Below are 13,184 nucleotides of genomic sequence, written 5' to 3'. Positions count from 1 at the left end.
AGAAGATCACAAAAGGTGCCTTGGTGATATCTCGAGGTACGTAAGAAGGAATTGTACGTGACTTCAAGATCATATAGTTCACTCGTAGTCGCATCAACTGGAGTGAATGGGCAGTTATGGCATTAGAGGTTGGGATATATAAGTGAGAAGGGGATGAAAGTACTATTGTCAAAGGGGAAGCTACCAGGGCTGAAGTCTATTGACTTGGAATTCTGCGAGAACTACGTGTAGGGGAAGCAGAAAAGGGTAAGCTTCAAGAAGACAGGACGCACTCCAAAGACGCATCTGTTGGAGCTTGACACACTGATGTATGGGGACCGGCACAGGTATTATCTCTTAATGGCTCACATTATTTTGTTTCTTTTATTGATGATACTAGTAAAAAACTGTGAGTCTATTTCTTAAAGCACAAATCTGATGTATTTGATGTATTTAAGAAGTGAAAAGTTATAGTAGAAAACAAGACAGGTAAAACAGTAAAATGTCTCAGATTTGATAATGGGGGAGAGTACTGTGATAATAGATTTAAGGAGTATTATGTAGTAAATGAAATCAAACATCAAAAAATGATTTTAGGGACACCACAATAGAATGGTGTGGCTGAGCGCATTAATAGGACCATCCTTGAGCGCGCTAAGAGCATAAAGTTACATGTAGGGTCGCCCAAGACCTTTTGGGTAGATGCTGTGAATACTGCCGTATATCTCATCAATAGAAGTCCATCAGCACCAATGGATGGTGGGCTACCAGAAGAAACGTGAACTAGGAAAGAAGTGAACCTTACACATCTCAGAGTATTCGGTTGCACTTCATATGTTCACATTAACGCAGAACACAGAAATAAGCTAGATACGAAGTCCAGGAGGTGCACATTTATAGGCCATAGGCAGCATGATTTTGGCTATAGGTTTTGGGATGCAAAAAATGAAAAAATCATCAGAAGTAAGGACGTAGTCTACAATAAAAAAGTAATGCATAAGAACAGTATGAAAGAAAATAAAGCCGATAAGAAAGAATTTGTAGAGTTGGAAGAGTTACTGGACACGGGTGTTACAGTGCTACAGGATGATCATGCATAGGAGTATTATGAGGTAGAGCCGCATACACCAGTTGTGAGGAGGTTTACTCGGGAGAGGAGACCCACGGTCCGATACTCAACCTTCTTACATTATCTACTGTTGACATATAAGGGTGGAGCAGAGTATTTTGAAAAGGCATTACAGTCGGATACACGGGTTAAGTGAGAGCAGGTCATGGATGATGAGATAGACTCTCTTGAGTCTAATTTACATGGGATTTAGTCACTCTACCTATGGGTAAGAAAACTCTTCATAACAAGTGGGTTTACAGATTGAAGGAAGAGCATAATGGTTCGAAACGGTACAAGGTTAGATTGGTTGTGAAAGGGTTTCAACAAAAGACAAGTATCGATTTTACTGAAATATTTTCACCTGTGGTGAAAATGTCTACGATTTGCATGGTCTTGAGTATAGTGGTTACAGAGGACTTACATTTAGAGCAGCTAGATGTTAAGACAATCTTTCTTCATGGGGACCTTAAAGAAGAGATATATATGCATCGGCCGGTAGGATACGTGGCATCAGGAAAGGAGAACAAGGTGTGTAAACTGAAAAAGAGTCTATATGGCCTGAAGCAGGCTCCGAGGCAGTGGTATAAGAAGTTTGACAGTTTTATGTCGGGAAACGATTATAGGAGATGTCATACTGACCACTGTTACTATTTGAAGAAGTTTGATACATCATATATCATCCTTCTTCTGTACGTTAATGATATGCTTGTGATTGGTTCAAACATGAAGGACATCTCAGATCTCAAAAGACAATTGTCTAGAGAATTTACGATGAAAGATTTATGAGTTGCAAAACATATCCTAGGCATGAGGATAAAGCGTGACAGGAAAAATAAGAAACTGGTTTTGTCATAGGTAGAGTACATATCCATGGTACTTGATTGATTCAATATGGGAGATGTTAAGCCGGTTAGCACTCCATTAGCCAACCACTTTAAGCTATCTAAGTCGTAAGGTGCAAAGATGCAAGAGGAACAGGACTACATGGCTAAAGTCTCATACGCGTTAGCTATTGGGAGTCTCATGTATAATATGGTAAGCATGTGGCTAGACATTGCTCAAGCAGCAGGAGTTGTTGGCAGGTTCATGAACAACCCCGGGAAGGAACATTGGGAAGTTGTGAAGTAGATCCTCAAATACCTAGTAGGTACTGTGGATATATGGCTATGATATGGTGGATCAGAAATCAAGCTACAAGGCTACGTAGATTCACATTTGGCAGGAGATATCGACATCAGAAGAAGCACTATAGGTTATGTCTTTACTTTGAGTAATGTTGCAGTCACTTGGGTCTCTCAGTTACAAAAGATAGTATCTATCAGTACGGCGGAAGTAAAATATGTTGCAGCTACAGAAGTGTGCAAGAAGATGGTGTGAATACAAGGTTTCATGGAAGAGTTAGGTAAGAAGTAAGCAGATTGCAAGCTATACAGTGACAGTCAGAGTGCAATACACTTGGCTAGGAATTTAGCCTTTCATTGAATGATCAAACATATTGCCATCAGATATCACTTCATACGTTCGTTACTGGAAGATGGATCGATTGCTCTGGAGAAGATTCATACAAGTGAGAATCCTGCGGATATGCTGACCAAGGCGGTCACACCGGAGAAGCTGAAGCTCTATTCAGCTTTGATTGGTCTTCAGGCTTGAAGATAGGGAGGTGGTGCACTCTAGATGTAGAAGACGAAGGTTTATGGCAATGTGTCTCCAAGTGGGAGATTGTTGAGATGTGGAGCCACATCTAGGGGTCGCTCGACCGGTCGAGTGGCCCACTCGACCAGTTGTGGACTGGCTCACCTCAAAGTCCAGCGAACATCAGTTTTTGAGTTCCGAGGTGCTCAACCGATCGTGACCCATGCTCGACCGGTCGAGGTTACGCAGATTCGTTTCCAGATTTGATGCGGACTGCAAATTTTGGAATTGGTTTTCACAAGGGTGCGAAAGGGAAGTTACCTAAACTATAAATAGGTGTTCATAAGGCTTTTCTAGGGTATGAGAAATAATTTTAAGGTGTGGGCAAAGGGAGAGGTTAGTATATTGTCTTATAATCTTCATTTTTCTTCATAGTGGAAGTTTGCATCTGTGATTTTTTACCCTTGTGGGGGTTTTTCCACATATATCTTGTCTCGTGGTTTGTTTGGAATGCTTTGATTCTTTTTGTACTTTATATTTCTTTCTGTTTATCGTTTGTGGATGAGACTGGAGATTGAATCTCAATTCACTCCGTTGTTGGCGTGCTGCGCAACATTACACTAGCTCAGGTTGACTGAATAACATATATTAGATTTCTTTATTAGGTGAAAGCATAATTCAGAACATGTTATTACTATGGTAATAAAGGAGATATTAGAGTTTTTGATTTTTTTTTTTTGTTTTTGTTAGCTTGTTAGTACACCCAATGACAGATCACACTTTACTGTATAATGTTAGTATGAAATAAAGGAGATATTAGAGTTTATCTTTAAGTATAATTATCTAAATTAAATGTGAAAATAGGTATAGGGCTTTGGTCAGAAGCTTTTCTCTCCTCTCAAGCCCTTAACTTGGAAAAATCTCTCCCCTCTGTAATTTTAGTCCACCAAATCTAAAAGTCTCAGTGTATAATGTTCCTCCCTTTTGTGACTGAGTACTAGCATCTTCGGTGGGCTTTCTTTGGTAACAGCATAACTAAGAAGATAATTATGATTATGCGTTTGAGGTAAATTCGTTCATGAAAATTTTAAATTGCCGTATTTCTCGGTGCATCCATCTTCAATGCGCATACAACAACGTGAACTGCACCACTTGAATTTAGAGGTTTTTGGGTGGTTTTACATTGTTGTCTATGATGTGGCCCACTTGTCATAAGTTTGTCTTGGTTTTTTGGCTTAGGTGCACATCACGGTAGGACGAACCCATTGAATGGTTGGATGTCAAACATGGACCACTAGGCTCCCAACAAGAAGTTGGTACCAATACTGAGTAGGCTCTCTCATTTTTATTTATTTATTTATTTTTATTTTATTTTTTTTAATATGTGTGGTTTTGTCTATTTTCTATAGGTATAATCTGAGAGCGGGCCATGGGATTCCCTGTCTCTCTCATGACTGTCCAACCCCAACTATATATGCTTTACCTAGTTGAGTGCTTTGAGTTTAAAGCAAAAGCTCCAAGGACCAAGTTTGGTATTTCTCTTTTTCCTGCATATAGAGATAGGGCATTTTTTTAATAGGCAAAAAGGCAGGTAGTCTTGGGGACTACCAAATCAAAATGGTAGACAACCAGCTGGACCATGTGGATCAGTATTTAAAAAACCCACTTCAGGAAGTAAGGCCCATCATGAATAGGCTAGGGATGGTCCTTATGTTTTGAAAAGAGGAACCAACCATTTTAAATATCCTAATGTTTTGTAAAGATGAACCAACCATCTAAAATTCAACTTGAATGTAACCCGTCGATCTACTGATAACCGAATGGCTAAGATCATTCGTTGAAGTTCATACTTTACATATAGACTATTTAGGGTGTGGCCCAAGTCTCGAACAGTTCCGATCTTCGACAAGAATGGCCAATCGAGCTGACCACAAATTAAAATTTGAGTAGTCCATCAGACTACAAGATGGGCCACTTTAATAGGTTAAGGATAATAAATGAAAGAAGATGATAGAAAGTGGGGTGACCATCTACTAAAGCAATGGACAATGAATTGAGTGTGCCCCTCACTTGGGATCAAGTGCAACAACCATAGCAACAACAGCAAGAGAAAGGAGGAAAAGAGAAGGAAAGAAAGGAAGTCATGAATAAGGTTTGTGGGTGCGGTGGCATCTAAATGCAAACCAACCACTATGATACGCTCCTTAGCTTTATCAACTCGCCTCTCACATGTCAAAGTAAGGAAACGATTTTGTGGGAATCATTTAAAAATAAAAAATAAAAATACAAAAGATAAAGATAAGAGAATGTTGAGATGGACCACAAAGTTAGGGTAAGTGGAGTGGGTACAGGTCCACGTGTCATGTGTACATGACATCTTAGACGTTAATAAGGTTCGTCCCATTTTTGGATTATTGGGTGTGAAAAATCAGGCCGATCAATCCATCAGATGGACCACACGTGTGCGTTGAGTCAATCTATTGGTTGTCCACACGTTTAACAGATAGGATGAACGTTTTGGGTTGATTCCAGGGATGGGGGAGGTTCTTGTGGTCAAAAGATTTGTGGGGTCTACAGAGGTTCCCGTGAGAAATCCTCCGTTCATCAGTTTTTAAAGGTCAAAACAAGATAAGAGTACTTAAATCAGGTAGATCCAAAACTCACGTGTGGTCCACACGAAAGAGTAGGGATTGAATGTCAACCATTGGAAACTTTATGGGGGACACAAAAATGTTAATAATCTTATGAACCGTTTGGATGGCATATAAATATCCTGGTTGGCTCCATGAAGGTTTCAAAGTTAAACGTTTCCATTCTCTCCATTTCCTGTCGTGTGGCCAACCTGAGTTTTGGGTTTCCTTGATTTTTGTCCTCCTGTCCTAATAAGAGCTTACAAAACTGATGGACGGAATGGATTTCTCAAAAGAATATCTTTGGACCCCACATAGCTTCAGATCACATAACTTCCCATTCCATGCATGCTCAGTAATCTTCGAGGTGGGGTCAATGTCTTCAACGACCAGGATGTTGTTTACACGTAACACATTACGTGGTCCATCAACATTAGTACACTTAAAAAAAATAAAAAAAATAAAAGGCTTTTGTGAGAAGCTCTGTCACTCCCCCATCAACCCCAAATGCATCCTTAAAATACTTATATCTCCACCATACTCTCTTTATTTATGCGTTTCTTTGTATGATAAAGAGAATAAACTAGTATGGTTGTAACAAATGCATATTTCATGCACCTTCACTGCTTTTCTTTAAATTGACACAAAAGGGAACGAACCAAATCGGTGCGATTCGTGTGACATTAAATGGTAACAGAAATATACCCAAAGATAAAATAAAAATCCATGCAGGAATATGATAGCTTGATTTCTATACTTTACTTTAAAGAAATGCAAGGGTATTTATGTCATTGAATCGGCAGCTAAAATGTCCAGATTATGTATTTACACATGTGCCATTCTGGCAAGCGTGTGGAACATCTTAGCCGTGCGTGAGTTGGTCCCGAGAAGATGACTGTGACAACAAAAACGATAGGCTGATTCATTAATCAGGTGGGCCACTAATATAGGAAGTCATGGATGGCTCAAGACGCTGGCTGATGGTCTGACTTGGGACGCGGGTTTCCGAAGTTCCTGCGCTGGATGCTAGGTGGGGCCCCATTGTGATGTTTTGGAGAAATCCACCCCGTCCATCCACTTTTCCGAGATCATTTTAAGAGATGAGATCAAAAAATGAGGTGAATCCAAAACTCGAGTGTGCCACACGAGAGGAAACAGTGGGGATTTAGCTACCATTGTTGAAACATTCATGCGGACACAAAAACTTCGTAACAGGTTTTTTTTTTTTTTTTTTTGTGATTTCACTTCATCTCAGTGTGAATGATCTTATAAACGGTTTGGATGGAATATAAACATCACGGTAGATCGTAGAAAAGTTTTAATGGTAAGAAACTATTTCCCCAAATTTTCCAATCGTATGGCTCACTTGAGCTTTAGATCCTCATATTTTTTGTCCCATGTTCTAAAATGATATAGTAGAAACGATGGACGGAGTGGATTTCTCCCAAACATCAGGGTGGGCCCCACCTAGCATCCCAGCCGCAGGAAACCCGCGTCCTCTGCATTCAACGTACACTTGTGGCCCACCCGATTGGGATCGACCCGATCTCTGGGCCAGAACATGCTCCCATTGGCCCCACCTGATAAATGACACAGATGTCAAACACGTGTGCCATAAATAGCCTTTTCAATATCCTTTGTATGATCCTATGCTTATTATATATATATATATATATAAAAGAAGCTGATGGATAGGATTGTCCGGTGGGCTTGTCAGGGCCATTACATGAATGGACGAGATTGATAAGTCAACCTGCCATGTGCACAGCACGCTGCCTTACTATTTTTACTTGAGACTTACTCCTTTCTATTTACATTTTCACCGTTTGAAATAATCACATCCAGACACCAATGTATACGAACGTACAAACAATTTAAGCACTGTCACTGCTGAGATGTCATGTCTGCAGGACATCAGAGCCGTACAAAAGACGGGTCAGGCCGTGAAGATTAACTTCTACGAAGATTACGCTCGTCCGTTCATCAAGTATGATGATAATGTACACTGAGTCAGATCATCGGCTGTCCATTGATTTCAACGGTGCAGTGAGTGGACCACTTAACTGAATTTCGTACCCAAAAAGCTTACAAGAAATGATAATTTATATTGATAAATGAATTTAAAGTAGTAGTACTCGTCGTTGCATTGCTCATCTGGACAGGGACTGATCGATCAATCTGAACCGTCCATTAGGTCCAGAATGCAAAATCGCACAGATGGGATGATCCAATTCAATTTTTCCAGACCATAGATGGATGGCTAAGAATGCCTAATGAAAGTGATTCTTTAAAATAATAAGAAATCCATGATGTTCAGTAACAAATAAGTGGACAAAATTGCTGATAGGATCTATTTTTGTATAAACAATCTCAACCGTCCATATTAAAGTCCATGGATCAAATAGTTAATAGTAGTGGGATTGGTGGCATGACTGAATGGTAGCCGAAGAAATGTACGATGGACGTAATGAACAGTGTGGATCGGTGGATTGGAGAGTGTAAATGTCCAAATGCAAGTAAGAGCATATAAGTTATAGTGGGGAGAGAGAGCAATGAAGAAAGTTTTGAAATATAATGGGATCATGTGATAGAAAGAGGCCCATTTGCAAGGAGAAGCGTTTTTATGGGAAGGTGTTGAACGGTATCACCGACGGCGCCACGAAATTCATGGCGCACGATAAGTGCCTGACCTCTCACCCCTTCTAAAACACCCACCCTCATACTTTCAACTACCAACCAATCCCACCATTCTCTCTCTCTCTCTCTCTCTCTCTCTCTCTCTCTCTCTCTCTCTCTCTACATTTCTTCTTCTTCTTCTTCAGAATTTTCTTCACACAAATCTCCATGTTCTTGCACCCACAACCACCTTCTCAGAGTAGTCAGTTAATGGCACAAATCGCCAGCAGTTCGCCGTCGAACCCGAACTACGGTTTTCCTTTCTGTGAATCTTTGCAAATGGAACACAACTTCTACACAAATCTCTCTCCCATTTACGACCCAGGTTCTCTCTCTCTCTCTCTCTCTCTCTCTCTCTCTCTCTCTCTCTCTCTCAATAAGTGCTTATTTACCCAAATGAAAATTCCTATTATACCTTAATAGCATGCATGCAACAAAAGCTCAGGAAAAAGGGGAAAAAAGACTCACTAGAAAAATTACATTCTACACTATATCTTGCATGTAGGACTTTTTTTTTTTTTTTTTGGTATTTGGGATTGAACCCATGTCTCTAAACAATTCAATATTCGTTGTGATAGTTATTGTATATGTGAAAGATGGTATTTAATTTCTTTCCTTTTTCTTTGTAATTCTTTAGAAATGATAAGTAACAAAATATCATTATACATTCCATATTTGTTTTAAAAATTTTGGAAATTAGTATTAAATACTCATTATGGGAATTTGGTTTTCTTTTTATTTTATTTATATCATGATCTCCATGTTGCACTCACTTTACTTTCTTTTTTGTTGATTTTTTGAAGGTATGATGTATAACAAAGTAGCAGGAGGAAATATGGCTGAAAATCCAATATCAAGAAAAAGAGGGAGAGAAGAAGATTTGGGTTTAAGCAGTGGGATTAAGGCAAAGACGAGTACGGGCCTACGTTTATCAACAGATGAAATGAATGAAAATAATGGATGTTCTTCTTCTTTGAGTGGTGGTCTTTCCATTAGAATGCAGAGAGAACAACATGAGCTAGACCTCTTTGTACTCATGCAGGTCAATTTCTCATCTCATGCTTTACTTCCATCTATCATTGTTGTTGTTGTTGTTGTTGTTGTTGTGAATACATGCCAATGAGATCTGAACCGTCAAAAAGGTGGGCCAGCAGTTGAAATCATAGGTGGGTGACTGTGTACCTATCATACCATTCATTTGTCTATTTTTCTGATATGGTTGGCCCACCTGATGAGGGGATGGGCTCATTTTTTGGAGGGTTCAGATGACAAACTCATATGGGCATGTTGGCACGATGACATACCCGTATGTTCCTCATTGTTGCTGTTATGGCTGCTATGCATTTAACGAGATTGGGCAGGGACGGTTTTTTTCTCTCGAGAAATTTACAAACAACTACATAATTTATATAGAATTTACATTCCAGTAACTTTTTTCAAAACAGTTTCCAATATGCTATCTCAATAATATAAGTAATTATCCTTTAGCTTTTTTAATGGTGGCTTTGGTGGCCATGTGAGAAAAGGGGCCGGTTTCTCAAGTGGTCCACACCATGATTTTTACGTGAAATCCACCTTAACCACCAAGTGCATGACTCCCTAGTAGGCCCATAGCCCAAAGCTTAGATTCATCCATCAACACACAATCGGAAATAACATACAGGATAACACTCACTTTCCAAATTGTGTCTTTTATGGTGACCCACCTAAATTGAGGATGGGCCTGATTTTTTGGCCCCATGCTTAAGTTTGGCATGGCATCTAATAATTGGAGTAGCTTTCGTATAATCATCATGGTAGGCTGTGTAAATGTCAAGGAAGGATGTCTCTCCACCAATTGTTTCCTTTGGCCCACTTAAAGCACAGGTTAGGCTAATTTTTGGCCTGTGGGAGTACACATCAGTAGTTGGAGTGTATTTCACATACACGTCAAAGTAGGCTCTTAACAAATCTAAAGGGCCACCACTATTAATAAAAGAACATGTATTTAAAAAAGGAATTTCTTAGGATCCACTTTTGGATTATTTGTGGGGCTTATGATGATGTGTATATGATATCTACTTCAACCATTAGATGGATGTGTAATCATATGTGATACTCACAAGCCAAAAAAAAAAAGGCTGACTTGCAATTCAGGTGAGCCATATCAACACCCAGATCCATAGCTCAAATGGTAGACTGAGTGAAAGATACCTTGTTTCAACACCGAGGTATTGGCATCGATTCCCTGGTGGGGGCGGCTAGTGGGTGTACTAACAACCTATGAAAAAAAAAAAAAAAAAGTTGAGCCATATCTAAACCACCCTTAAATTTTACAGGTCTCACAAAATTTAGACTTCTGACTTAAAAAGTAGCCCATCTATTTTTATTTTTATTTTATTATTATTATTATTATTTTTTATTAGCTTGTTAGTACACCCAGTATTAGTTCATACTTCACTGTTAGCCACCCCCACTAGGGATCGAGACCAAGACCTCTGTGTTGAACCGAGGTATCTTTTACTCAGTCTACCACTTGAGCTATAACTCAGTCTACCACTTGAGCTATGGATCAGCCCATCCATGATTCAAGTGGACCACACTAAGGAAAACAATTTGAAAGATGAGCATTATGCCAGACATTGACGGGGCCAAACACATGGTGGTTGATGTGTATTTTATATAAATATTAGGGTAAGGCCCACCTAAGCCTATCATTTAGAGTGGCTGTGAGAAATAGAACCAAAGATATAATAAAGAGGAAGCTTATTAAAAACATTTCCATAATAAGTAGTGGTAAGCAAATGTACATATCACGTGCATTACGTTGACGGATACGATTAGGTAGCTGAGGCCCTCACCACCATCAAAAGTAGTGTAGTGAGAGGGACGGTGGGGCTGTACTCTGTCAGAGATGGTCCAGCACCTAATCCCCATCCTATGTCAGCTCAAATTTCAGGGAACAGGTTCCATTGTCGTTTTTCCGTTTAAGGTCCATTTGACGGCCATAAAATAGTCATCTATCACTATCACTTCAATATACGAGAGGACCACAATTCGGACGGTACGTATGCGTCGGTCAGGTCCATGATGGACGACTCACTAGAAATTAAGAAATGGTGGGAAACGCACAAATTAGTCTTTCGGCAAGTTGGAAACCTGAAATACCGGTATCCAGTAAAAGGAGAGTCGGGTAACATTTGAATCGGCCGATATCATCGAGTACTTGTGGGAGGTAATCTAACTCACGCTGGGTGCGTGATATGCACACCGTCCTTTTCCACTCCCGCGTAAAGTTGAAACTTCTAAGCCGAAAGTTAGCTTCTCAAGAGATGATGTGGGCGGGTCCCACGCTACGTGCGTCGTACGCTCTTCGCATACGGCGTATTTTAGTGACCTGTGATGGTATCAAACGTAAATGAGATGGGAATTGGTGGTGGGTAGCTGTGTTAGGTTACCACCGTTTAAAGAATGGTGGTGACTCTTTCTCCTCTCATGTGGAAATGACGTAAAGTTATCCAGACCATCCAAATTGTGAGTCAGATTTTTGATGGAGCATATCTCGAAAACGACGCTCATCAAGAAATCCTAACCATCCATATGATGGATATTTTAACCATTCGAAATTCGAATGGAAAAATCAGACGGTTATTACTATCTTCTCAGCTTAATTTTTGGGTATCCTCTATACACGGTTGGGTCAGTGATTTGAACGGTTTCGATTTCATTACAGCCATGACATGTGTACTGTTATAGAGGCACCACCATCTTTTAAATGATGCTCGCCTAACATAATTTATTCAAAAAAGTAATAAACCACTATAATTATTAATTCAAGGCATTTTAGTCAATATGCACAGTCATTTCTTAATTCCTTAAATACCCTTGAAACGAACAAAACAAACTAAAAATTTTACGGTGACCATAATACCCTTGAAGCTCATTCCTAGCTCTAATAACTCTGTTGTCGGTGCAGATGGAGAAAATAAGGGTAGAATTGGAACAGAAGAGAAGGAATTACTGGAGTAACGTGTTCCAGGTGGTGGAGGAAGGAATGCAGAGGATCCTGAAAGGCAAAGACGAAGAGATTGACAAAATGAGCAGAAGAAACACAGCACTGGAAGAGAAGGTAAAATCCCTACTACTGGAAGGGCAGATTTGGAAAACCGTGGCGCAGACGAACGAGGCGACGGTGACGCTGCTACGTCGGGATCTGGAACTCGTGCAAACGAGAGAAGGTGAAGGCGATAACGGCGAGGTGGATGATTCCACGTCATGCTGCGACGGACAGAAGGCCATCAGTCGCAACTGCCAGGGGTGTGGGAAGAATGAAATTTCCGTTCTTGCCCTCCCGTGTCGGCATCTGTGCTTGTGCAGTGAATGCGATCCGAGGTTCGAGTCGTGTCCCATGTGCATGTTACCGAAGAGCGCCAGCATAAAAGTTCACATGTGTTGAAGATTTTGTTTAAATAATTAAAAGAAATTTAATAACATTTTTCTTTTGTTACAAGTGGGCCCCACCTCGTTGAGTTATCTGAACCATTCATGTTGTGGACCCCACTGCCGATTCCCCATTGCTTTTTTTTTTTTTTTTTTGGTTGAATGTGATCAGTTAGATTGGTGCATTTTCTTGCCGGTCACCAATTGAAGGGTTATGTTTTTCCCACGTGGGTGATTTTGGTACATGGAGTATGTATAGTGGGGCCCATCATATCAACGGTTTGGATCACTGAAATTGTGGGGGGAGCACGCATAAAATCATATCCTATATGTATAAATCTAGACCGTCCATCTAGTTTCCACAATGTGGACTGTGCAAATTTGAAATGACTATAGATTGAATGATCCAAGCCATCTGACCCGTGTTCTTCAAAGGCGCGGTAGAAAACGAAACGGTTAACGGTCCAGGGAAATTGAAGAAATGTGGTGGGTAGGAATGTCTAAGTGGTGTGATTTTTTACTGGTACGTCATCCGTTATAGGTTCAACTAGATGGACGGTCTTGATTGATTGATGCTTAACTCTGCCGTATCTCCTTCACATGCATGACTAGAACTCATCACCCACGCGCAAAGCGCGTAGAACATCCGTACCATTAAAACAGTGGGCCTGCTGCGAATATCAGCCTGATTTTTGTGATCAATGATCTCCGTGGTGGGGCCCACCATTTTCATG

At 40.2% G+C, this 13,184-nt stretch overlaps 1 protein-coding gene across 1 annotated transcript; it reads left to right on the top strand.

The window, feature by feature from the left end:
* Positions 1 to 7,917: 7,917 nt before the first annotated feature.
* LOC131245826 (probable BOI-related E3 ubiquitin-protein ligase 3) lies at positions 7,918 to 12,522 on the top strand. Its single transcript, XM_058245543.1, has 3 exons — positions 7,918 to 8,356; positions 8,835 to 9,073; positions 11,987 to 12,522. The coding sequence occupies exons 1-3, from the start codon at positions 8,200 to 8,202 to the stop codon at positions 12,464 to 12,466; spliced, it is 876 nt and encodes a 291-aa protein (XP_058101526.1). The 5' UTR covers positions 7,918 to 8,199; the 3' UTR covers positions 12,467 to 12,522.
* The last annotated feature ends 662 nt before the right edge of the window (positions 12,523 to 13,184 follow it).

The sequence above is a fragment of the Magnolia sinica genome, chromosome 5 (genome assembly GCF_029962835.1).
Source record: "Magnolia sinica isolate HGM2019 chromosome 5, MsV1, whole genome shotgun sequence".
In the NCBI taxonomy this organism is placed as follows: Eukaryota; Viridiplantae; Streptophyta; class Magnoliopsida; order Magnoliales; family Magnoliaceae; genus Magnolia; species Magnolia sinica.
The sequence above is the reverse complement of the archived record's forward strand: the minus strand, read 5'-3'. Positions and strand labels throughout refer to the sequence as shown.